Genomic DNA, 25,070 nt, shown 5'->3' on the forward strand with positions numbered 1-25,070 from the left:
CCAGTTCAGGAAAACAAGAAAGAAACCAGCAGTATTTTACCAAGGCTTCAGTCCTTCACAGGTTGTGTTTGGTCTTCACTCTGTCTCACTCTGCGAGACACATGCAGGCCATAAGCTTTCATATGATTAGTCCCGCCCCTCTGGACTGACCATCTTCATTAATGTCCTGATATATTTTCACTCAAAACCAAAAACATAAATAAAGTGCATTGAGAAGAAAAGATTGAAATCATTCTCACACATATTCTCCTTCATGCAAATGCTCCTTTTAAGGAGTGAGGAAGGGACTCCTGATCAATGAACACACACACACACACACACACACTCACACACACACACACCTGAAGACAGTGAACCTCCCACCTATAAAAAGCAGCACTTTTGTGTGTGTGTGTGTGTGTGTGTGTGCGTGCGTGCGTGCGTGCGTGCGTGCGTGCGTGCGTGCGTGCGGAAACATCGGATGAATATTTTTACTTTGTTAAAAGAATGAAAGTCACAACTTTGTTCTTATTTGGTTGATTTCTTTATTCAGTTTGTTGTTTAGAAATTGAACATGGGGTCAAAGGCTGCAGGGGTCAGAGTTTGAGGGTGACAGGTTGCAGGGGTCACAGGTCGGGGGAGCCTGCAGGTGTTAGATGTCAGGGGAGCCTGGAGGGGTCAGAGGGTGAGAGGGGTCTGCAGGGGTCAGAGGTCAGCATGTCAAAGCAGTAATCTAAGGAGTGAAAGTGAATGAAAGCAGAATGAAGAGCAGTGCTGAGCTTCTGTCATGCATCTTTCCTCTGCGGTGGCGTGGCGTGGCGTGGCGTGGCGTGGCGTGGCGTGGCGTGGCGTGGCGTGGTGTGGCGGCAGTGGCATGGCGGCAGTGTTGGCAGCGGCTCCAGCAGCAGGTTCGTTATTTCATCTTCAGGCAGCAAACAGTCCAACATGTATTTTGGGAAGATAGAGCAGAATCCTCAGGAAATGATTCTGTGTGGATCTGCTGCAGGTCAAAGGTCAAAGAAACCTTTCTAAGCTGCAAAGAGCGGCTGTGGCCAAGCAAAGCAGCTGAATAAATACTGGAGTCAAGATGAGCTGGATGCTGTGTCATGTCTGGAGTCACATCTGAACTGATGTCTGGAGTCACTTCAGGAGTCACGTCAGGAGTCACACCTGAAGTCACATCTGGAGTCACGTCAGGAGTCACATCAGGAGTCACGCCTGAAGTCAATCTGGAGTCAGGTCAGGGGTCACACCTGAAGTCACATCTGGAGTCAGGTCAGGAGTCACATCTGGAGTCACGTTTGAAGTCAGTTCAGGAGTCACACCTGGAGTCACGTCAGGAGTCACAGCTGGAGTCATATCTAGAGTCACACATGTAGTCACATCTGGAGTCACGTCAGGAGTCACATCTGGAGTCACATCTGGATTCACACCTGGATTCACATCTGGAGTCACTTCAGTAGTCACATCTGGAGTCATATCTGGAGTCACTTCAGGAGTCACAACTGGAGTTACACCTGAAGTCACATCTGGAGTCATGTCTGGAGTCACATCAAGAGTTACATCTGGAGTTACGTCTGGAGTCACGTCAAGATGTACATCTGGAGTCACGTCTGACATCACTTAAGGAGTCACACCTGGAGTCACATCTGGAGCTACGTCTGTAGTCACATCTGAAGTCGGGTCTGGATTCAATTCATTAATCCTATCTAGAGTCAAACCTTGAATCACCTCTAGAGTCACCCCTGGAGTCATGTGAGGAGTCACATCTTAAGTCATGTCTGGAGTCACACCTAGAATCACTTAAGGAGTCACATCTGGAGTCAAACCTGTAGTCACATCTGGAGTGACATCTGGAGTCACGTCAGCAGTCATGTCAGGAGTCACATCTGGATTCATTTCAGGAGTCACATGGGAGTCATCAGATCTAAAGAACCTGCTGAGAGTCAGAAGTCTTCTGGAATATCTTGAAGATCTGGAAAAGAGAAGAAAGGTTGGATTTTTAAAAAGTTACTGTGACGTCCTGATGGGAAACACTCATACAAAGTGCGTCATTGTGATGCTGTTCTTCAGTGTGGCACTGTTCCTCAATAAGCCACTGTTCCTCAATAAGAGGCTGTTCCTCAGTGTAGTCTGCTCCTTAGGGAGACGTTGTTCTTCAGTGTAGTCTGTTCCTCAATGACAAGCTGTACCTCTGCGATGCTGCTCCTGAATGAGACACTGTTCCTGGGTGAGATGCTGTTCCTCAAAAAGATGCTGTTCCTCAATGAGACACTGAACCTCAAGGAGATGCTGTTCCTCAGTGTGATGCTGTTCCTTACTGTGACGCTTTTCCTCATTGTTATGCTGTTCCTCAGTGTGGCGCTGTTCCTCAGTGTGACGCTGTTCCTCATTGAGACGCTGTTCCTCATTGAGACGCTATTCCACACTGAGGCGCTGTTCCTAATTGAGAAGCTTTTCTTCAGTGTGACGCTGTGCAAACAAACTCCTGTCAGTGAGAGACTTTGGACTAGGACTAGGTCTACATGGATACGGTACCCAAGTCTTTCTGTACTCTGTTTCCATGGAAACAGAGTCCTAATGTTTTCCTAAAGTATTCAAAATGTTGTGTTTTCAGCTCTGTTGTCATGGAAACGAAAACACAATGACAGCTTAGCGAGTGAAGGACGACTGAAACAGAAAAACAAGCGTGAACGGAAATTATGTTTTCACAGTGTCAGTGTGCCCTCACCTTTGGAGCTCTGAGACGCAGTCCCATCATCATCCTCGTCATCATCATCATCTGACGTCACGTCTACCTCGAGGTCGCTGGTGTGCTGGAAGTGTTCTGATTGGTCCCTGGTGCCATGCTGGTCTGGTCTGGAAGAGCTGCCCCGCCCCAATACCATGGGCTGGAACAGGAAGAGTACACATGACATGAACAGGCAAAATGATGAAGAGGAGACATGACTCAGCAAATTAATAAAGAGTGGCCATGACTCAGCGATATAAAGAGTAGACATGACTTAGCAGAACAATGAAGAGTGGACATGACTCAGGAAATTAATAAAGAGTGGGTATGACTCAGCGATATAAAGAGTGGACTTGATTCAACAGAACACTGATGAGTGGACATGACTCAGCAGTATGATAAAGATTAGAAATCACTCAGAGATATGAAGAGCGGACATGACTCAGTGATATGAGGAAGAGTAGACATGACTCAGCAATATCATGATGCTTCGACATTACTCAGCAAAATGATGAGTGGACATGACTCAGCGATATGATGAAGCTTCAACATGACTCAGCAAAATAGTGAAGAGTTGACATGACTCAGTGATATGATAAAGGTAGACGTGACACAGGGATATGATAAAGAGTAGACATGACTCAGCAAAATGATGAAAAGTGGACATAATTTAGCAGAACAATGACGAGTGACCATGACTCAGCAAGATGGTAAAGAGTGGACATGATTCAGAAATATGATGAAGAGTAGACATAACTCAGCGATATGATAAAGGTAGACGTGACTCAGGGATATGATAAAGAGTGGACATGACTCAGCAATATGATGACGCTTCGAAATGACTCAGCAAAATGATGAAGGGTGGACATGGCGAAGCAATATGATAAAGAGTGGACATGATATAGCAGAACAATGAAGAGTGACCATGACTCAGCGATATGCTAAAGAGTGGACATGATTCACAAATATGATGAAGAGTGGACATGACTCATCAATATGATGAAGCTTCGACATGACTCAGGGATATGATAAAGACTGAACATGACACAGGACGCTGAGAGCCACAAAGGTTCCTCAGCCACAGGCGTGGAACCACATGTGGGTTCTCATCCTGTTTTCCTCCTCTCCGTCCTGGTGAAGCCAGGATCTCACCCCCGCCTCCCCTCCTCCCCACCTCCCCGCCTCCCCGCCTCCCCTCCTCCCCGCCTCCCTTAACATGTTAGCTAGAAGGTTGAACGGGGAACACGCCCACAGCAGATTGATCACATGACTTGTGATGTCTGCATTGTGTGTGTCGGTTGAAGCGTCAATAAGCGTCCTTGACTGAACAACTGTTTACCCACTCCATTCCAAGAACAGTTTCATGAAGAAATCCACCACAGTAGGCATGACTCAGCAATATAATCAAGTGGAGTTTGTCAAATCTTCTGCGTAACATGAACAGTACAAAACAGGCGATGTCACCATGACGACGAAACCTGTCAGAGGTGACGTCACCATGAAGACAGAGCCAGTCAGAGGCTGAGATTCACACAGAAACCCTAATGACCTGATACGCAGGTCGATATCAGTGTTCTGTGTGTGTGCAGCTGCGCTGGATCATGACGACTCAGTGACTACGCGGCACTGGCCTCACCTGGCCGCTGTGGTTGGTGTGCTGCGGCGAGGCCGCTGCAGTTCCACTACACACCTTGAGGTGTCGGACCTGCCTCTCCAGCTTGGCGCGAGCCTTCTCGCTGTCTCTGAAGCGGCTCTCGGCATCTCGCAGCCTCAGCAGCTCCTCCTGCAGGAGGCTGTGCTGCCGCTGCAGCAGCGCCAGCTCCCCCAGGCCGGCGCCGGACTCCCGCCGCCCCCCGTCCCGCCACAGGGGGCGCCACGCTCCCGTCGGGGACTGGGCTGCACTCTCCTGCGGCTGCAGCAGCAGCTCCAGTATGGAGTCCTGCTTGATTACGGCGCCCTGAAAGACACAGCGGCTGGTCAGAGGACGGCGGGCAGCAGACGGTCAGTCACACAGGGATGAATGAGGCGCCACTGACCTGCAGGGCGTGAAGATACACGCTGAGATTCACCAGCCGCTGACACACCTCCTGCACCACACACACACACACACACGCACACACACACACACACACACACACACACACACACACACACACACACACACACACACACACACACACACACACACACACACACACACACACACACACACACACACACACATTACTGGCGTTCGTTAGGAATAAACACAGAATCTGGCCGGGACTCACCTTGGCCTGATCCTGCTCTTTACTTGACACGACGACCTTGAGGAGGAAGAGCACGTTTCACAGCAGTGATGAAGATGATGGCGGTGGTAATGGTGGTGATGATGATGATGTTGATGATGATGATTCCAACAGAAGATGTTGGGATGAATGATGGACAGGTAGTTTATTCACATATCAGATGAAGAGAGAGACTCAGGTTGACGTGATACTACTCAGATGGTTTCCAGCTGAAGGCTGAATGACAAGGAAGTGACCTGTGACCTCTAGGTGGAACATGTGAGACAGGTCAGACAGAGAGAACAGGTGACACAGGTAGAACAAGTACAACAGGTGAGGCAGGTAGAACAGGTGAGACAGGTAGAAGAGGTAATGCAGGTGAGACATATAGAACACGTGAGACAGGTGGAACAGGTGAGACAGGTAGAAGAGGTAATGCAGGTGAGACATATAGAACACGTGAGACAGGTGGAACAGGTGAGACAGGTAGAAGAGGTAATGCAGGTGAGACATATAGAACACGTGAGACAGGTGGAACAGGTGAGACAGGTGGAAGAGGTAATGCAGGTGAGACATATAGAACAGGTGAGACAGGTAGAACAGGTGAGACAGGTAGAACAGGTGAGACAGGTGGACCAGGTGAGACAGGTGGAACAGGTGAGCAGTGGTGGGCCGTCAGGGCCTTCAAGGCTTTTCTGCAGGCCGAAGAAAAAGATCTGAATCACAGACTGATGTTGATTATATTTTGTTCACGAACACTTATTAACTAATTCCAAACGTTCTGTCCTCTTCTCCTCATCACTTCTCTCCTGCTGCACCGCTTCCAGACACGTACTTCCATATTAAAGCTTTTAACCAATCATATTTCACCATCACCTGTTGCCGGGTAAAGAAATCTTGCTTTGGCCTTCACAATTAACTCTGCAGGCGTCTGCAGTGTAAAACTAGTGTCGGTCACGCTGCTGCTTCAACTCATCAGATTTTGATATTGGCGAGGCAAAGCCTTCTAGAAGGCGTCGCGTGACCTTCACTATGCTAGCTGACTGCATCTGTAGCAGCTGCACAAACAAACATATAGTTGTGTTTACTTTATAGCGGTTTTGTCAACCTACAATGACTAAAGGAGAAGATAAACACATTTGGTTGCAGATTTAAGACAGACTTGAATGCACCGCAGCACTCCAAGTACACGGAGATCCTCACTACAAACTTCATGTCAGGATTCAGGATTATATTTTTTTGCCATTCTACTATTTTCAAGACCAGGAAAAGCTGACGTTGGTCTCCCTCCTCGATCTCCAGAAGCTTCAGGAATAGCAGCCGATTTTCTTATGCAGCTGCAGCAGAAGAGACATGAACTTGGATTTTTTTTCATTCGTAAAGGTGTTTATTCTGGCTACACGAGTATCGACCTGTGATACAAAGGATTTGCATTTCTGCATGGGAACATGGTTGTTGTAGCCATAACAAAGTTACTGAGGGGAGGGTTGACTCAGAGCAGCAGTGAAGGCCTGGCTCTGAAATGCAGGGCCGCCACTGTAGAGCCACGGTCACAACCAGCCCTACCTGCAAGTGTCGACCTGCAAAAATGTGGCCAACATGTGGGGATCCATACGAGGTGAGTACAGCCTCCGTATGGATTTGGACCCCCGCAGACACGCTGCGTTTGAGCTCCGGATTCACCCTGTATGGGAGACACACTGCCTTCTACAGCCAATACAAACACAACGCCCTAACTCTGTGAGTCCTTTACATTTTAAACTTAGCTTTAAACTTGAAAATCACCACGGGGAAGTAAAAAAAAAAAAAAAAAAAGGCATGTTGTTAAGTGAGTTATATGTAAGATTTCAGTGGCCGAGGATGAATGGTAAACATTAGCAGCTGTATTTCTGAAAGCTGTAAAGTTAAAACGAAGTTTCAAAGATGACAGCTTGGAGTGATGCGTTCAGGTGCTCATTAAACTGTGGGACACCCGAACTCCAGGGCCTGCAGGGCTCAGAGCAACCTTACATCCTTTTCCAGAATTATTGACATGAAGGATTGGACTTCAAAGTGTCTCTGTAAGGGTGTAAAGACATGATTTAAATATGACTGATCGTCATTAGCCAGGGGGAACGTGTATACCAAGTTTTGTGGTGGTGGTGGTGGTGGGGGGGGGGGGGGGGGGGGTCATCCTGTTTGCAAAGAAGACCATTCTTGATGAGAAACAAAGCTATATGATACTATACTAAATATATATGGGCATATACGAGATATATGAAACATAAATGAAATATAAATTAGAAATAATATGTAAAACTACATTATACATATTAATGGCTTTATTTTCTCTCCAAAAATCTGAAATCTCATCGGAGGACAAGTTGTGTGCCGAGGGTGGTGTCCCTGGATGAGTTGTCTGTTTACCCTCCATTAGTTCACTTTTATAATCATTATCAACGTAGTATTTCCCCATATTTCCACACCATAACTCAGATATGGAAGAATGAGGGAGCTATTTAATAAGTTGAGTTTATTTTGATCAAATTCTTGAATTGGATTTTACACATTATACCAATATTTTATATGCTGTTATATGTAGCTTCCAGCCGAGCTTTTCATCGAAAGTCATTCACATAAATTGCTCTAAATATTGCATTTGTTTGGAAATTTAATAAATACATTTTTTTTCACTTCCCTCTCCGTGATTTTCAACTATGTGTCTGTGTGTGTAATAGTCTAAATGCATCACTATGTATCCAAGGTCACTGAAATGTTAAAAGTAATTCCCTGATGATAATCAGTCTTCTATCTGGGAATCGTCTATCTGGAAAAACAAAAACATCACACTTACAACATGCGTGTGAGTAAGGACACGGTACATGAGCAGTACATATAAGTACAGCCTCTATAGGATAACGTGGTAATCACACGGAGATCTTGTGTAGTAAGACCTACAACTCCCTGACCACTTGTACAACGTATGATGCAGCAGCCGCTCACAGCCAGGCGTGGCGTACGGCCACGTACTTACACCTTGCTCTGACGTACTCCCTCCCTGCTCTTGCCACTCCCTACCCACATTTTCAGAAAAACATGGTGGCTGTGGCCTCCCCAAAAAACGTACGGACTAAAAGCGTTCAGGGTGGCTTCAGTGAGACCGACGGAACAGGCCACCGGGTCGATTCCAGGTAAAGTGGAACTCAAAGTGTTCATTTGTGAACAGGAAGTGAGGAACTGTTGTTCCCTGATGGGTTCACCTAAGTGTTAGATTGTTCCTCCCTGATGTGTTTCACCTGCATTTCTGATTGTTGTCCTGATGTGTTTCACCTGAGTGTCTGATTGTTGTTCCCTGATGGGTTTCACCTGAGTGTCTGATTGTTGTTCCCTGATGTGTTTCACCTGAGTGTCTGATTGTTGTTCCCTGATGTGTTTCACCTGAGTGTCTGATTGTTGTTCCCTGATGGGTTTCACCTGAGTGTCTGATTGTTGTTCCCTGATGTGTTTCACCTGAGTGTCTGATTGTTGTTCCCTGATGTGTTTCACCTGAGTGTCTGATTGTTGTTCCCTGATGGGTTTCACCTGAGTGTCTGATTGTTGTTCCCTGATGTGTTTCACCTGAGTGTCTGATTGTTGTCCTGATGTGTTTCACCTGAGTGTCTGATTGTTGTTCCCTGATGGGTTTCACCTGAGTGTTAGATTGTTGTTCCCTGATGTGTTTCACCTGAGTTTCTGATTGTTCCTCCTTGATGCGTTTCACCTGAGTGTTAGATTGTTGTTCTGACGTGTTTTTACCTGAGTGTCTGATTGTCGCCCCTGACGTGTTTTTACCTGAGTGTCTCATTGTTGTTCCCTGATGTGTTTCACCTGGTGTCATATTGTTGTTTTTAAAGTGTTTCACCTGGGTGTCCGATTGTTGTTTTTAAAGTGTTTCACCTGAGTTTCTGATTGTTGTTCCTTGATGTGTTTCACCTGGGTCTCCAATCGTTGTTCTAATGTGTTTTACGTCAATGTGCATTGTGGGTGGTCCCCTCACATTTACTTCAGTTTACTGTATTTAGGCCTGTATATCCTACCTTGTATATAGTTCAGCCTGTATATACTTGAGCATGTGAAGCTCGATTTTAAAGCCATGGAGAGAGAAATCATCAGTTTATTTGTAAAAATGTGGCGTAGAACCGACAATATAGCAGCTTTGCCTTTGACTGGAGTGGATTATTGTACTTATTTGTTGAGGTTCAATAATCATGAGATTATTGAATTAAATTAAACACTGACAGAACACTACCAGAACACTAAACGAACAGACAGAACACTGACAGAACACTGTCGGAACACTCAAGGCCCCTGCAGACTCCCTTTTTGAAGCCATAAGAACAAGACAAAAACTCAGCATTGATGTCAGCCAGCAGCCGAAAAAAAAGTTTTTTCTGCAGGACTGCTCATTCCCCGCAAGATGCTGCTGACTTGCAGGCCACGCCCCCTCACAACAGGCCACGCCCCTCACAGCAGGACACGCCCCCTCACAGCCGATCTGTGAAGCGGCGTTTTCACTTTTCAACTGCACAGTTTATTTCTCACCTCCCGTGCTGTCAGAAATATATTTCTCTGAACCGTTTCAGTAATAAGAGAGTTTCTCTACGAGCGCCATGTTGGTCCAGTCTTAACTGCAGGAGCTGATCGCTTTAAGTGATGCGTTCAGGTGCATCACAGCATTTTAGTGAGCTGCGGCGCTCAGACAGTAGTGGTGTTACGATCTAAATGTGATTGAAATATGATTGTTAGTTATTAGTGAGCTGGAACACACATGCACATGTCGGCAGTGCGGCACCGACACAGTTCAGCCATGACGGTTGACTTTGCCAAAACAAATTTGTTCGGCCTGAAGGAAATTAGGTGATTTTGTTCAGCAGGACCCTGGAGTGCCGAACTTTCTTCTTGTTCTTATGGAGGATGAATTGGCCTTCACGGAACATACAGAACAGACAGAACACTGACAGAACACTAACCAAACAGACAGAACACTGATAGAACAGACAGAACTCTTAACAGTACATCAACAGAACAGACAGAACCTTACTGACAGAACCTGTCAACATTTCAAAATGTCTGCTCACCTTGGCAGTGAAGAACTGACGAGCTCCATTGAGGAGAAGCTCCGGATCACCTGAGAGGAAACAAACAGCAGATCAGACTTGCCTGGACGATCCAGGAGTTCGAAATAATCAATCAGGATGATCAATCGATCAGGAAAGACTCATTGATCATCAGCAGCTCAGTAAAGAGAGCAAGCCTGAGGCCTGTACTATGAACCGGGATAAACATATCCAGGACCTCTGGTTCCTGGGTTGACTGATCCAGACACGCATGATCCTGATAATCATTATGTGGCGCACTTAAAAGTATAGTTTTTTGTTTCAACTGGAGGTGAAAATAACATTTAGATTTTTGTTTGCATGTATTCAGATTTGTAAATGTCTCATATGGTGTTTTCCTGAAATTTAGAAGTGCTATTAGGGAAGTTGAAGTGAGGTGGAACCTTGGGTGTGCGCCGGGTTGGTTTTGCGGTGCGCCTCCAGTGTCTCTTCAAATGCAATCTGACCGTCAGCGGCGGCTCCCGGGGGTTCATTTGTCTTCCCTTTGTTGTCTCTTTTCAGGTCAGTACACGGTGAAGTAAAACCGAAATAGCAGTTGTAAGGTCTTTACGTGTAGTTCGTCAGCCAGTACGACGTGTCGGGGGAAATATGATCGTGCCTGTTGTGTTTATTTCTTGCCTGGTGGTAAAGCTAAGTGTTAGCCGCAAGTCCGTGAAGCTAAGTGTTAGCCGCAAGTGCGTTGAGCTAAGTGTTAGCCGCAAGTGCGTCAAGCTAAGTGCTACCAGCACAGACAGTTTGCCTCAACGAGCATGTTAATGTATCGTTCATGTCGAGTTTCTTCTTGTTGTCAATGTTGTATTTAATTTGTGAATGTATTTGATTACAGCTATAAACAGTGCTAGTTGAGTGTAAGCCCAGTTTAAAACTAACTAAAAGTAGTAATGGGAAGCAGTTGAGTAATCCTGGTGTAACACTATAAAGTAATAGCTGTCATAAATAAGTGATATGTGAAGGTTCAGAGAAAAGAGATGTTTTATTGTAAGTCATGTAATGAAGAGTTGGTGGCAAAATCCCTCTGTCGTGCACTGTTCAATACTGTTAAATACTTGAGATCAAGTGAAGTAAAGGAACTGCGATCTGACCGTCAATGGCAGCTCCTAGGTGTTCATTTCTCTTCCCTTTGTTGCCTATTTTCAGATTGAAACATTGACTGTTATGTCAGCCCCAGTTTGGGGCCCGCAAGGCTAAAAGCCTGTTGCCACATTCCCGACTCATTAATGCGTGACTTCATGAGATTATACCATATTAATTCATCAGAGATATAAACAGACCACACTGTGAACACTTAGTTTCCCTTTATTACAGCAGAACTCACTGTTCTTCTTTCCATCCAGTTGTTTTGAGACTGAGTTTCTCTTGTGAGTGTTTTGTGTTGGAACTGCGACGGCATAAGTAGTTCTGCTTCCCATAAATTCATGTTTTTGCTGTTCTGTCAGGTGTGATCATTAACCTCATTATGACTGGTGAACCCTAAACAGACTTGGAACAAATCAAGAACAAAAACGTCTTTCAAAGCCTCAGTGACAAGGATTTGTTTCATTATCAAAAAGATCATTCTAAATTAATTTCCTATATCCTGTCAGCTGCAGAGCAGCACTTAACCCTGCACCAATCACAATCATTGACGAAAGGGCAGGTCTGATTAGTCAGGAGGCGGAGCTCTGACTGCTTATAGAGAACATAACCTGGTCTCGAGCAAGTCAGACATTCAGCGCCACCCCCACAGTCTGTGCTCAAATCTCACACCTTCCTGTTATTTAAAGGTATAGTAGAGGATTTTCTTCTTCCGGGTGGATCATCAAAATAACTGGTCCTCCCAATTGTCAATCATTCTGGTGATATATGACGTAAGCCCGTCGTACGTGCTCGTCCCTGCAGCTCACTCCACACGGTTCTCATCATGCCGCTGGCCGACCCGACGCATTGTTCTCGGACATTTTTACACAGTTTCACCCCCTCTGGTGCAAATCTTCTTGTAAAGTGAGCTTATGTGAGCGATGCCGACTTGTGACTTGTAAACAGAGCGTGCACGAGGAGAACTGGGCTCGTGCACGTCTCGCGCACGCGTTTTAGTAGGCGTTCCGTCTCGGGAGCAGGTACAGCGTTGCGCATGCGCATTTTTTTCAAACAGTGGAGAGGGCGGTTCTTTCCTAAAATTCCTGAAAATCCTCCTGTATACCTTTAAGATTGTTATATTTACACAGAAATATTAACTAACTTAAATAACCTTTTTACAAATGAGACTGATATCTTGGTATTAGCTATTTCCAGTTTAGCTGGTGGTGCCCCAATTTGATTATTATTTGATAAATAACCAATTTATTCAAATTAATAATTTGTGGACTTGCAGCACCCAGCCATGCTACATGCTACATGCTACATGCTAAAGAGTCTCAGGCTCACACACTAGTGATGCCACGACACAACCACAGAGACTGGTGGAGGTGACATACCATTGACAAAGAGACTGGTGGAGGTAAAGTCGCGTTGACATAGGCTGGTGGAGGTGACGTAGCAAGGATAAGGATGAGGAAGGTCGTGAGGATGGAAAGGATAGTGAGGAGGAAGATGATGGTGATCAAAATGAGGATAAGGATGAAGGTGAGGAAGAGGAAGTTGATGAAGATGACAAAAAGGATGAGGACGAGGAAGGTGATGAGAAGAGGATGGTGATGAGGAGGGTGAGGAGGAGGAGGAAAGTGAAGAGAAAGAGAATGAGGAAGAGGACGACTGGAGAGAGACTGACTCCTCGTAGACTCACTGGGTTCTCCGACCTCCAGGTGCTTAAGGTGGCACAAGATGGAGGCGTCAAGGTTGGAGCCGAGGAGGAGCTCGCTGAGCCGGTCCACTGGACATGCACACACACACACACACACACACACACACACACACACACGAAAAAAAGAGAAAAAAACATGTTTAAGTTACAAGTAACTAAGTGGCATATTTGTTCATGATTCAACCAAAGTGCTTCATCAGACACAAGAGGTCTTCCTCACTGCTCTGAGCTCAACACTCCATGAAGGCTGGTCTGCTCTCTGGCGCCCTCCTCAGGTCACTGCCCCTCTCAGGCCAGCGCTTCTTCCTCATGATAGACCAGAGATCCTCAATAAGCAGCCCGCGGGCTGGAATGTCTGGACGGCGAACTCTGACTGGACTGAACAGTTGACTGGTTTTTATTACCGGTCCTTGCTTGATCTGCACGCAGACCGGAGCTTCAGCAAAGTGGATCATCTAAAGCAGACCGTCAACTCTCTGCATGCAGCCAGCTTTAGTGCCAACCCCTCCCCTCCAAAATCCCACAGCCAACAGAAAACAGAAAATATAACGCCATAGAGCCCTCTTTGTCTACAATACAGTATGTTGGAATTGGCACAAGGTTCCATGAAACAACATCACTTGTTTCATGGAACCTTGCTAAAGCTAAGAAACCATTTGCTCATGCGGAGTTAATTAAAAAATGCGCAATTAATATGATTGAAGAAGTTTTAATTCATGACAAGAAAAGCAAGAAAATGGTTGTGGAGCTGTGAAAGGTGCCTTTACGCATAACAACAACAAGTTTAGCACAAGTTGGAGCGGATCATCATGAGTCATTACGCATGGTCACCAATAGTGTTCAGCGGTGGTCCGGGCTAATGCACACAGCTGCTAGCTGCGTATCGTCACTTTCCATTGTCAATCTGATAAGAATGTGGCGAATCAGGAGAATTTGTTATATTCAGTTGTGGATTTTGCTATGAGAGATGTGGGCAGCTGCCCAGGGCTCAATCTGTGAAGGAGCAGACCAGAGGAAATAAGAACCATCCGGTCTCAGGAGCAGGCTGGGTGTTCGCTCAGGGTGTAAAACAACCAAGGTCAGCAACTAAGTATGCAGTAGAACCTCTGAGGCGCGGACCCGGTAAGAGTGGACACGCTGTACTCGGCGACACGTCACGTACACATGTTCAAATGTTAACACACCTTAATGAGCAGACAACCTACCAAACGCGGACAACGGACAGGTTTTCCTGACAAATCTCAAGCTGAGCAACACTAAAACGGCCAAAACACTGGGGCTGGACCCGATTATTAGAATATAATCTCAATACACCATCAGACATTGTGGTGTCAGGAGATTAGCTTTGAGATCTGAAGATTTGCCACTTCCCCACCGCAGGGTGCTGCACTGTGAAGCTCCCCTCCCTCAGCCCCTCTATGATTCCTGCATTGTGTGTCGGCTGTGGGGGCTACGACACTCTGAGAAGTCCCTCCTTTCTCCTTATCTATAAGACTATACCTTAACCCCGTCGATGACATCACAGGGTTAAGGAAAGGTATTAGGAGGATTCCTAAAGGAGTCAGTGAAAGACGACCACGTTAGTGTAGCAGTCGGACTGCACTTTCACTTCGTGCCTTCATAATAATGCGACGGCAGTGCAAGTTAGTGATGTATGCCGTGGTGGGGGGAAAGAACTACAAGTTTCCCAAAATGGACTATAAAAAGCACATTTGAGTTTTAGATGATCAAAAGTTGGTCAGTGCAGATTATTGCTTTGGTAACTGTAGATGAGAAAAAGAAAGGTGCAGAGTGACCACCAGTGAAGGGAGTTGCAGCCTGTGGGCGGAAATCAGACTGAACACAGGTACGAGGAATCAGAGAGACAGAGCGTAGCAAGAGAGGAAGGGTAGATGGAGTTCATAAGGGGTCAGGTACCAGGATGAGTCCTAACACCCCTGTTTGAGTCTCTGGGGACCAGAAACTTGCTGTCGGGGGGGGGGGCTCCAGGGTCACAGCAAACACCACAACATCAAGGTAGAGTAGTAAACCTGTACCCAGTGTAGGACAAATGATACACAAAAAGTACTGACATGACATGATATATAATGTTAAAGGTGTGTACGGTCTGACTAAAGTATGACCTGATATTGGTGTGGTCTTTTGAAATGGAGGCGGTGAAGGGGGATGGAAAACATATATAAATGCCCGTGTTACAGTGCTCAGTCGTCGTCAGGGGGATCCATGGCTCTCAGCAAATATTGGTGAGATCCACAGCTCAGAGTGTTTGTTCTGGAGAATAAAGACTCTTTTGCATCCAAGTCTGACTTCTGATCTACTTTTTGCTCCAAGACTTAAGTTTTTTACCATTAGAGTTAAGAATTAGAGAAAATGCTTGTGGGATCATTCAGCATCATGTTTTCGACGATAGAAGGAATACTTCAAGGACTTCCTCAATCCCACCACCACGTCTTCCGTTGAGGAATCAGAGGCTGGGTTCTCAGAGGTGGACTCGTCCATTACCCAAGATGAAGTCACTGAGGTTGTTGCTGAGCTCCTCGGTGGCAAGGCACTAGAAGTGGATGAGATTCGCCCAGAGTTCCTTACGTCTCTGGATGTGCAGGGACTATCATGGCTGACTCGTCTCTGCTGGCTTCATTGAGCCTGGACCTTCAACGTGCACTGGCTCGGGTCGCAGGCGAGTGTGAAGCAGCTGGGATGAAGATCAGCACCTCTAAATCCGAGGCCATGGTTCTCGACCGGAAAAAGGTGTCTTGCCCCCTCCAGGTCGGTGGAGTGCCCTTGTCCCAGGTGGAGGAGTTCAAGTATCTTGGGGTCTTGTTCACGAGTGGGGGGAAGATGGAGCGTGAGATCGACAGGCAGACCGATACAACGTCTGCAGTTATGCGGTCCGTCGTGGTGAAGAAGGAGCTGAGCCAAAAAGCGAAGCTCTCGATTTACCAGTTGATCTTCGTTCCTACCCTCACCTATGGTCATGAACTATGGGTCATGACCAAAAGAACGAGATCCTGGATACAAGGGACTGAAATGAGTTTCCTCCATAGGGTGACTCGGCGCATCCTTAGAGATAGGGTGAGGAGCTCAGTCACCCTTAGAGATAGGGGGAGGAGCTCAGTCATCCTTAGAGATAGGGTGAGGAGCTCAGTCACCCTTAGAGATAGGGGGAGGAGCTCAGTCACCCTTAGAGATAGGGGGAGGAGCTCAGTCATCCTTAGAGATAGGGGGAGGAGCTCAGTCACCCTTAGAGATAGGGTAAGGAGCTCAGTCACCCTTAGAGATAGGGGGAGGAGCTCAGTCACCCTTAGAGATAGGGTGAGGAGCTCAGTCACCCTTAGAGATAGGGTGAGGAGCTCAGTCACCCTTAGAGATAGGGTGAGGAGCTCAGTCACTCTTAGAGATAGGGGGAGGAGCTCAGTCACCCTTAGAGATAAGGGGAGGAGCTCAGTCATCCTTAGAGATAGGGGGAGGAGCTCAGTCACCCATAGAGATAGGGGGAGGAGCTCCCTCACCCTTAGAGATAGGGTGAGGAGCTCAGTCACCCTTAGAGATAGGGTGAGCAGCTCAGTCACCCTTAGAGATAGGGTGAGGAGCTCAGTCACCCTTAGAGATAGGGGGAGGAGCTCAGTCACCCTTAGAGATAGGGTGAGGAGCTCAGTCACTCTTAGAGATAGGGGGAGGAGCTCAGTCACCCTTAGAGATAGGGGGAGGAGCTCAGTCATCCTTAGAGATAGGGGGAGGAGCTCAGTCACCCTTAGAGATAGGGGGAGGAGCTCAGTCACCCATAGAGATAGGGGGAGGAGCTCCCTCACCCTTAGAGATAGGGTGAGGAGCTCAGTCACCCTTAGAGATAGGGTGAGCAGCTCAGTCACCCTTAGAGATAGGGTGAGGAGCTCAGTCACTCTTAGAGATAGGGGGAGGAGCTCAGTCACCCATAGAGATAGGGGGAGGAGCTCAGTCACCCTTAGAGATAGGGGGAGGAGCTCAGTCACCCTTAGAGATAGGGTGAGGAGCTCAGCCACCCTTAGAGATAGGGGGAGGAGCTCAGTCACCCATAGAGATAGGGTGAGGAGCTCAGTCACCCTTAGAGATAGGGTGAGGAGCTCAGCCACCCTTAGAGATAGGGTGAGGAGCTCAGTCACCAGGGAGGAGCTCGGAGTAGAGCCGCTGCTCCTCCACATCCAGAGGAGCCAGCTGAGGAGGCTCAGGCATCTGTTCCGGATGCCCCCCGGACGCCTCCCCAGGGAGGAGTTCCGGGCATGTCCCTCCGGTAGGAGGCCTCGGGGCAGACCCAGGACACGCTGGAGGGACTATGTCTCTCTATGGCCTGGGAACGCCTTGGGGTTCCACCAGAAGAGCTGGAGGAAGAGTCTGAGTGAGGGAAGTCTGGGCAACTCTGCTCGGACTGCTGCCTCCGCGACCCGGCCCTGGAAAAGCGGCAGAAAATGGAAAATGAAAACCTGAAGCTGCCCCCCCACCTCTCGCAACAATCTGTGAAAATAGTCCCAAATGTTTGTGCTGCATTAGTGCTGGTATGTGCTGAGAGAATGATCATTTGTGCCGCCCTCGTTTTTAATATATTTAAATAAATAATATTATATATATAATAATATATATAAAGCGTGCATGCTGGGGCACACCCGGGTGCAGGGCGGAGGGTGCGAACACCGTGTAGTAGCAACGGAGCAAATTCTAAAGTTCACACAGCTCCGCCATCTTTGTCAAAATTGTGGAAAATTGTTTCCACCTCAGACACCAGAGGTCTGGTTTAGCTGTCCGAAGCTAACTTTGATCCCTGTGTGGATTATCGAGTTTCGGACCCAAAACCTCACCAGAACTTTTCCTTCTCTCTCTTCTTTTCTCTCTCTTCACTACCCTGACCTCGCGAGTGCGTGCCCCGCGCAAGCCCACCGTCCGCTCATGGTATCTAATCTCGGTTAGATAAATACACACATAGCCACATTTAACATCGAACCGCTAACTTGTGCCGCTAAACCACTTCTGCACGGCCACCAGAGTTCTAACTGGATGTTCCGACTCCAGAAAGAACTCCGACTCCGAACCCGACTGGACAACGCCGTCCGTTCGTCACGTGACCCCAGAAAGCGCCTGCAGTCGTCTCAGTAACCCGAGGGAAGCTGAGCCGCCATTTTTGTTCGTTGTAAACAAAACAAGAGCTGCCCTCTTGGATGAGGACCCAACTCGCTCATCATCTGGTGGACATTCAAGGTCATTACACCCACTCACACTGACCCTCCAAGGTCGCCGCCAACTGGTGGACACTCGTGGTCATTACATCCCCACTCAGACAGACACACACACACACACACACACACACACACACACAAATACACAGGTAAGGGAAGCACACAGGTGGACCTGAACGATGGGTTGACACAGAGGGAGGGTGCCCTTGGAAACACAAGGTGAGACACAGAGACCTGACACCCTCAACACAAGCTTTGAAAATCCCAGGCTTAAATGATATAATAATTATTATTATATAATTAATATCATAATTAAAAATAATAATGATAATAACAAAAATAATATTAGTAATAATGGTAACATCAGCTAAAACATCTGCAATTAAAACAACTCTTAAAACAACTTAAGCCTGCAGCTGTTTGGCTTGCTGGTCTGATTTTGGCCCTCAGAGGAGACTAATTGAGGGCCCCTTTGATAGACTATGTATGATCATGTTCACGTCTAGAACAGGAAGTGAGTTCAAAGCTCTTGTTTAGAACAGGACGTTTGTTCAAAAGTCATGTCCAGAACCAAAGATATAAAACCTAGATGTTGCATGGCCTGTTGACGCGATGTGCAGGCGAGCTCTGAATGTCGTGGGTTTTCTCACCTGGGTTCTATATGTTTAGCACCAGCGGGAGACCGCCCCAAGATAGCGGCGCTACAGACACGTCACAGGTGCTGCCGTGAGGCATCTAGTGTTTTACATCAAGTATGTCTCGAACAGGAAGTGAGTTCAAACATCATGGCTAGGACAGGAAGGGTACGTACGAAAAGTCCTTCCTCACTCCTTCTCTATCCACTTTCACTGAACCCCGGAAGTGTTTAGTGTAGCGACATGATGAGGACTGTCTGAGTCCTCAAGAAGCAAAGGAAAGGAGGCTTGTTGCTTCCTTTAGAACCTCCTTTAGCCTAGGAAACACTGATGCTTCCTTTAGAACCTCCTTTAGCCTCGGAAACACTGATGCTTCCTTTAGAGCCTCCTTTAGCCTAGGAAACACTGCTGCTTCCTATAGAACTTCCTTTAGCCTAGGAAACGCTGATGCTTCCTTTAGAGCTTCCTTTAGCCTAGGAAACACTGATGCTTCCTATAGAACCTCCTTTAGCCTAGGAAACACTGATGCTTCCTTTAGAGCTTCCTTTAGTCTAGGAAACACTGATGCTTCCTTTAGAGCCTCCTTTAGCCTAGGAAACACTGATGCTTCCTTTAGAGCTTCCTTTAGCCTAGGAAACACTGATGCTTCCTTTATAACCTCCCTTAGCCTAGGAAACACTGATGCTTCCTATAGAACCTCCTTTAGCCTAGGAAACACTGATGCTTCCTTTAGAGCTTCCTTTAGCCTAGGAAACACTGATGCTTCCTTTATAACCTCCTTTAGCCTAGGAAACACTGATGCTTCCTTTAGAACCTCCTTTAGCCTAGGAAACAATTATGCTTCCTTTAGAGCCCCCTTTAGCCTAGGAAACACTGATGCTTCCTTTAGAGCCTCCTTTAGCCTAGGAAACACTGATGCTTCCTTTAGAGTCTCCTTTAGTCTAGGAAACACTGATGCTTCCTTTATAACCTCCTTTAGCGTAGGAAACAATTATGCTTCCTTTAGAGCCTCCTTTAGCCTAGGAAACACTGATGCTTCCTTTAGAGCCTCCTTTAGCCTAGGAAACACTGATGCTTCCTTTAGCCTAGGAAACACTGATGCTTCCTTTAGAGCCTCCTTTAGCCTAGGAAACACTGATGCTTCCTTTATAACCTCCCTTAGCCTAGGAAACACTGATGCTTCCTATAGAACCTCCTTTAGCCTAGGAAACACTGATGCTTCCTTTAGAGCTTCCTTTAGCCTAGGAAACACTGATGCTTCCTTTATAACCTCCTTTAGCCTAGGAAACACTGATGCTTCCTTTAGAACCTCCTTTAGCCTAGGAAACACTGATGCTTCCTTTATAACCTCCCTTAGCCTAGGAAACACTGATGCTTCCTATAGAACCTCCTTTAGCCTAGGAAACACTGATGCTTCCTTTAGAGCTTCCTTTAGCCTAGGAAACACTGATGCTTCCTTTATAACCTCCTTTAGCCTAGGAAACACTGATGCTTCCTTTAGAACCTCCTTTAGCCTAGGAAACAATTATGCTTCCTTTAGAGCCCCCTTTAGCCTAGGAAACACTGATGCTTCCTTTAGAGCCTCCTTTAGCCTAGGAAACACTGATGCTTCCTTTAGAGTCTCCTTTAGTCTAGGAAACACTGATGCTTCCTTTAGAGTCTCCTTTAGTCTAGGAAACACTGATGCTTCCTTTATAACCTCCTTTAGCGTAGGAAACAATTATGCTTCCTTTAGAGCCTCCTTTAGCCTAGGAAACACTGATGCTTCCTTTAGAGCCTCCTTTAGCCTAGGAAACACTGATGCTTCCTTTGGAACCTCCTTTAGTCTAGGAAACACTGATGCTTCCTTTGGAACCTCCTTTAGTCTAGGAAACACTGATGCTTCCTTTAGAACCTCCTTTAGCCTAGGAAACACTGATGCTTCCTTTAGAACCTCCTTTAGCCTAGGAAACACTGATGCTTCCTTTAGAACCTCCTTTAGCCTAGGAAACACTGATGCTTCCTTTAGCCTAGGAAACAATTATGCTTCCTTTAGAGCCCCCTTTAGCCGAGGAAACACTGATGCTTCCTTTAGAGCCTCCTTTAGCCTAGGAAACACTGAAGCTTCCTTTAGAGCCTCCTTTAGCCTAGGAAACACTGAAGCTTCCTTTAGAGCCTCCTTTAGCCTCGGAAACACTGAAGCTTCCTTTATAACCTCCTTTAGCCTCGGAAACACTGAAGCTTCCTTTATAACCTCCTTTAGCCTCGGAAACACTGAAGCTTCCTTTAGAGCCTCCTTTAGCCTAGGAAACACTGAAGCTTCCTTTAGAGCCTCCTTTAGCCTAGGAAACAGTGAAGCTTCCTTTAGAGCCTCCTTTAGCCTAGGAAACACTGAAGCTTCCTTTAGAGCCTCCTTTAGCCTAGGAAACACTGAAGCTTCCTTTAGAGCCTCCTTTAGCCTAGGAAACACTGAAGCTTCCTTTAGAGCCTCCTTTAGCCTAGGAAACACTGAAGCTTCCTTTAGAGCCTCCTTTAGCCTAGGAAACACTGAAGCTTCCTTTAGAGCCTCCTTTAGCCTAGGAAACACTGAAGCTTCCTTTAGAGCCTCCTTTAGCCTAGGAAACACTGAAGCTTCCTTTAGAGCCTCCTTTAGCCTAGGAAACACTGAAGCTTCCTTTAGAGCCTCCTTTAGCCTCGGAAACACTGAAGCTTCCTTTAGAGCCTCCTTTAGCCTAGGAAACACTGAAGCTTCCTTTAGAGCCTCCTTTAGCCTAGGAAACACTGAAGCTTCCTTTAGAGCCTCCTTTAGCCTAGGAAACACTGAAGCTTCCTTTAGAGCCTCCTTTAGCCTAGGAAACACTGAAGCTTCCTTTAGAGCCTCCTTTAGCCTAGGAAACACTGAAGCTTCCTTTAGAGCCTCCTTTAGCCTAGGAAACACTGAAGCTTCCTTTAGAGCCTCCTTTAGCCTAGGAAACACTGAAGCTTCCTTTAGAGCCTCCTTTAGCCTCGGAAACACTGAAGCTTCCTTTAGAGCCTCCTTTAGCCTAGGAAACACTGAAGCTTCCTTTAGAGCCTCCTTTAGCCTCTGAAACACTGAAGCTTCCTTTAGAGCCTCCTTTAGCCTAGGAAACACTGAAGCTTCCTTTAGAGCCTCCTTTAGCCTAGGAAACACTGAAGCTTCCTTTAGAGCCTCCTTTAGCCTCGGAAACACTGAAGCTTCCTTTAGAGCCTCCTTTAGCCTAGGAAACACTGAAGCTTCCTTTAGAGCCTCCTTTAGCCTCTGAAACACTGAAGCTTCCTTTAGAGCCTCCTTTAGCCTAGGAAACACTGAAGCTTCCTTTAGAAACACGCAAGCTTCCTTTAGAGCCTCCTTTAGCCTAGGAAACACTGAAGCTTCCTTTAGAGCCTCCTTTAGCCTAGGAAACACTGAAGCTTCCTTTAGAAACACGCAAGCTTCCTTTAGAGCCTCCTTTAGCCTAGGAAACACTGAAGCTTCCTTTAGAGCCTCCTTTAGCCTAGGAAACACTGAAGCTTCCTTTAGAAACACGCAAGCTTCCTTTAGAGCCTCCTTTAGCCTAGGAAACACTGAAGCTTCCTTTAGAGCCTCCTTTAGCCTAGGAAACACTGAAGCTTCCTTTAGAGCCTCCTTTAGCCTAGGAAACACTGAAGCTTCCTTTAGAGCCTCCTTTAGCCTAGGAAACACTGAAGCTTCCTTTAGAGCCTCCTTTAGCCTAGGAAACACTGAAGCTTCCTTTAGAGCCTCCTTTAGCCTCGGAAACACTGAAGCTTCCTTTAGAGCCTCCTTTAGCCTAGGAAACACTGAAGCTTCCTTTAGAGCCTCCTTTAGCCTCTGAAACACTGAAGCTTCCTTTAGAGCCTCCTTTAGCCTAGGAAACACTGAAGCTTCCTTTAGAAACACGCAAGCTTCCTTTAGAGCCTCCTTTAGCCTAGGAAACACTGAAGCTTCCTTTAGAGCCTCCTTTAGCCTAGGAAACACTGAAGCTTCCTTTAGAAACACGCAAGCTTCCTTTAGAGCCTCCTTTAGCCTAGGAAACACTGAAGCTTCCTTTAGAGCCTCCTTTAGCCTAGGAAACACTGAAGCTTCCTTTAGAGCCTCCTTTAGCCTAGGAAACACTGAAGCTTCCTTTAGAGCCTCCTTTAGCCTAGGAAACACTGAAGCTTCCTTTAGAGCCTCCTTTAGCCTAGGAAACACTGAAGCTTCCTTTAGAGCCTCCTTTAGCCTAGGAAACACTGAAGCTTCCTTTAGAGCCTCCTTTAGCCTAGGAAACACTGAAGCTTCCTTTAGAGCCTCCTTTAGCCTAGGAAACACTGAAGCTTCCTTTAGAGCCTCCTTTAGCCTCGGAAACACTGAAGCTTCCTTTAGAGCCTCCTTTAGCCTAGGAAACACTGAAGCTTCCTTTAGAGCCTCCTTTAGCCTCTGAAACACTGAAGCTTCCTTTAGAGCCTCCTTTAGCCTAGGAAACACTGAAGCTTCCTTTAGAGCCTCCTTTAGCCTAGGAAACACTGAAGCTTCCTTTAGAGCCTCCTTTAGCCTCGGAAACACTGAAGCTTCCTTTAGAGCCTCCTTTAGCCTAGGAAACACTGAAGCTTCCTTTAGAGCCTCCTTTAGCCTCTGAAACACTGAAGCTTCCTTTAGAGCCTCCTTTAGCCTAGGAAACACTGAAGCTTCCTTTAGAAACACGCAAGCTTCCTTTAGAGCCTCCTTTAGCCTAGGAAACACTGAAGCTTCCTTTAGAGCCTCCTTTAGCCTAGGAAACACTGAAGCTTCCTTTAGAAACACGCAAGCTTCCTTTAGAGCCTCCTTTAGCCTAGGAAACACTGAAGCTTCCTTTAGAGCCTCCTTTAGCCTAGGAAACACTGAAGCTTCCTTTAGAGCCTCCTTTAGCCTAGGAAACACTGAAGCTTCCTTTAGAGCCTCCTTTAGCCTAGGAAACACTGAAGCTTCCTTTAGAGCCTCCTTTAGCCTAGGAAACACTGAAGCTTCCTTTAGAGCCTCCTTTAGCCTAGGAAACACTGAAGCTTCCTTTAGAGCCTCCTTTAGCCTAGGAAACACTGAAGCTTCCTTTAGAGCCTCCTTTAGCCTAGGATAGAATTGATGTACACGTTCACAAAGGAGACCAGCTCTTGCTGCCACACAGTTCCTTGCTGTGACAACATTTAAAGGGACCCGCTCATCCAAGCGTTTATGGAAAATCAAGATGGCGGAAAAAGGACGCAGGTTATGTAAATTACCAAAGCAATAATTTGCATTGAACAACTTTAAATAATCTAAAACCCAAATGCGCTTTTTATAGTCCATTTTCAGAAACTTGTAGTTCTTTCCCCACCACGGCAGATATCCGTAACTTGCGCTGCCTTCAGATTATTATGACGTCACTAAGTGACAGTGCAATTCCACTGCTTCACTAACCTGATCGCCTTTCACCCTGTGACATCATCCACGGGATTAAGTGAAAGTCAATAGGAGATAAGGAGAAAGGAGGGGCTTTTCGGACATACATAAAGTGTGTTCAATGTTCACTTCGAGAACAAGAAGAGAGTTCAAACACCATGGCTAGAACAGGAAGTGATTTCCAAGTTCAGGGTGTTTTCACCTCAGTGTGTGTTGGTGTGCTGATGAACGTGCGAATGTGGGCGTTACCCTCCTCGGTGGCGTCCAGCAGGAGCTTCTCTGCTCGCGGCGCTTGCGGCGTGTCGGCTCTGAACATGTAGCGTGTGATGGGGAGGCGGAGCTCGTCCTGGCTGCCGGTCAGCTCGGCCAGCTCGCAAAACAACGACACTCTCTCCTGCAGCAGCTCCAGCATTTCCTGGTCCTTCTGCTGCAGCTCAGCTGTGGGTGAGAGGACCTGTCAGAACACATGTCGGCTGTGATGCTGCAGAGCTTAAACCATGTGGGAAATCTGTCTTTATCAGTGGTCCATTCTCAGCGCCAGGCCATGGCTACGGGCTATTCAACAGAATCCTGGGCCTCAACGCCTGGCTCCAGTCTGTCTGCACAGTCCATAACTTCCTTTTTATTGACCATTTTAATCTGTTTTGGAATCGTCCATGTCTTTTTGGGAGAGATGGGGGTCCACTTGGATCGGCGAGGCAACCGGATGCTAGCAGCTCACATTCAGCATGCTGTCCAGATGGTTCCTGGGCGTGACCGTTTACCTAACAAGCCTCCAGCGCCCCATGCTCGTCACTGTCTTCCCTCCTCCTCACTTACCAGTTCTCCCACGGGAGAGCCCTCACCATCTCACCAGAATCTTGGCAGCCAGCATTTTTCACTGACAAGAAGATGGCTTCGTTCCGTCCTGGTTCCTGTGGTCAGCTTGGATGAAGTGCAGCCGGTGCG

General features: G+C 46.8%; 1 protein-coding gene across 1 annotated transcript in view; it reads right to left on the reverse strand.

The window, feature by feature from the left end:
- Positions 1–561: 561 nt before the first annotated feature.
- The window catches only part of arhgef2a (Rho guanine nucleotide exchange factor (GEF) 2a), a gene marked incomplete at its 5' end in the record, with an annotated part of 96,726 nt that continues 72,217 nt past the window's right edge, over positions 562–25,070 (reverse strand). The window contains 8 exons of the mRNA XM_080516513.1: positions 562–1,954; positions 2,711–2,870; positions 4,401–4,667; positions 4,747–4,797; positions 4,981–5,016; positions 10,074–10,123; positions 12,874–12,960; positions 24,372–24,560. Of these exons, the coding sequence (XP_080372639.1) occupies positions 1,926–1,954; positions 2,711–2,870; positions 4,401–4,667; positions 4,747–4,797; positions 4,981–5,016; positions 10,074–10,123; positions 12,874–12,960; positions 24,372–24,560 (869 nt within the window). The 3' untranslated portion in view covers positions 562–1,925. The remainder of the gene's footprint in view (positions 1,955–2,710; positions 2,871–4,400; positions 4,668–4,746; positions 4,798–4,980; positions 5,017–10,073; positions 10,124–12,873; positions 12,961–24,371; positions 24,561–25,070) is intronic.

Source organism: Blennius ocellaris (genome assembly GCF_963422515.1).
Source record: "Blennius ocellaris genome assembly, chromosome: 20".
Classification (NCBI taxonomy): domain Eukaryota; kingdom Metazoa; phylum Chordata; class Actinopteri; order Blenniiformes; family Blenniidae; genus Blennius; species Blennius ocellaris.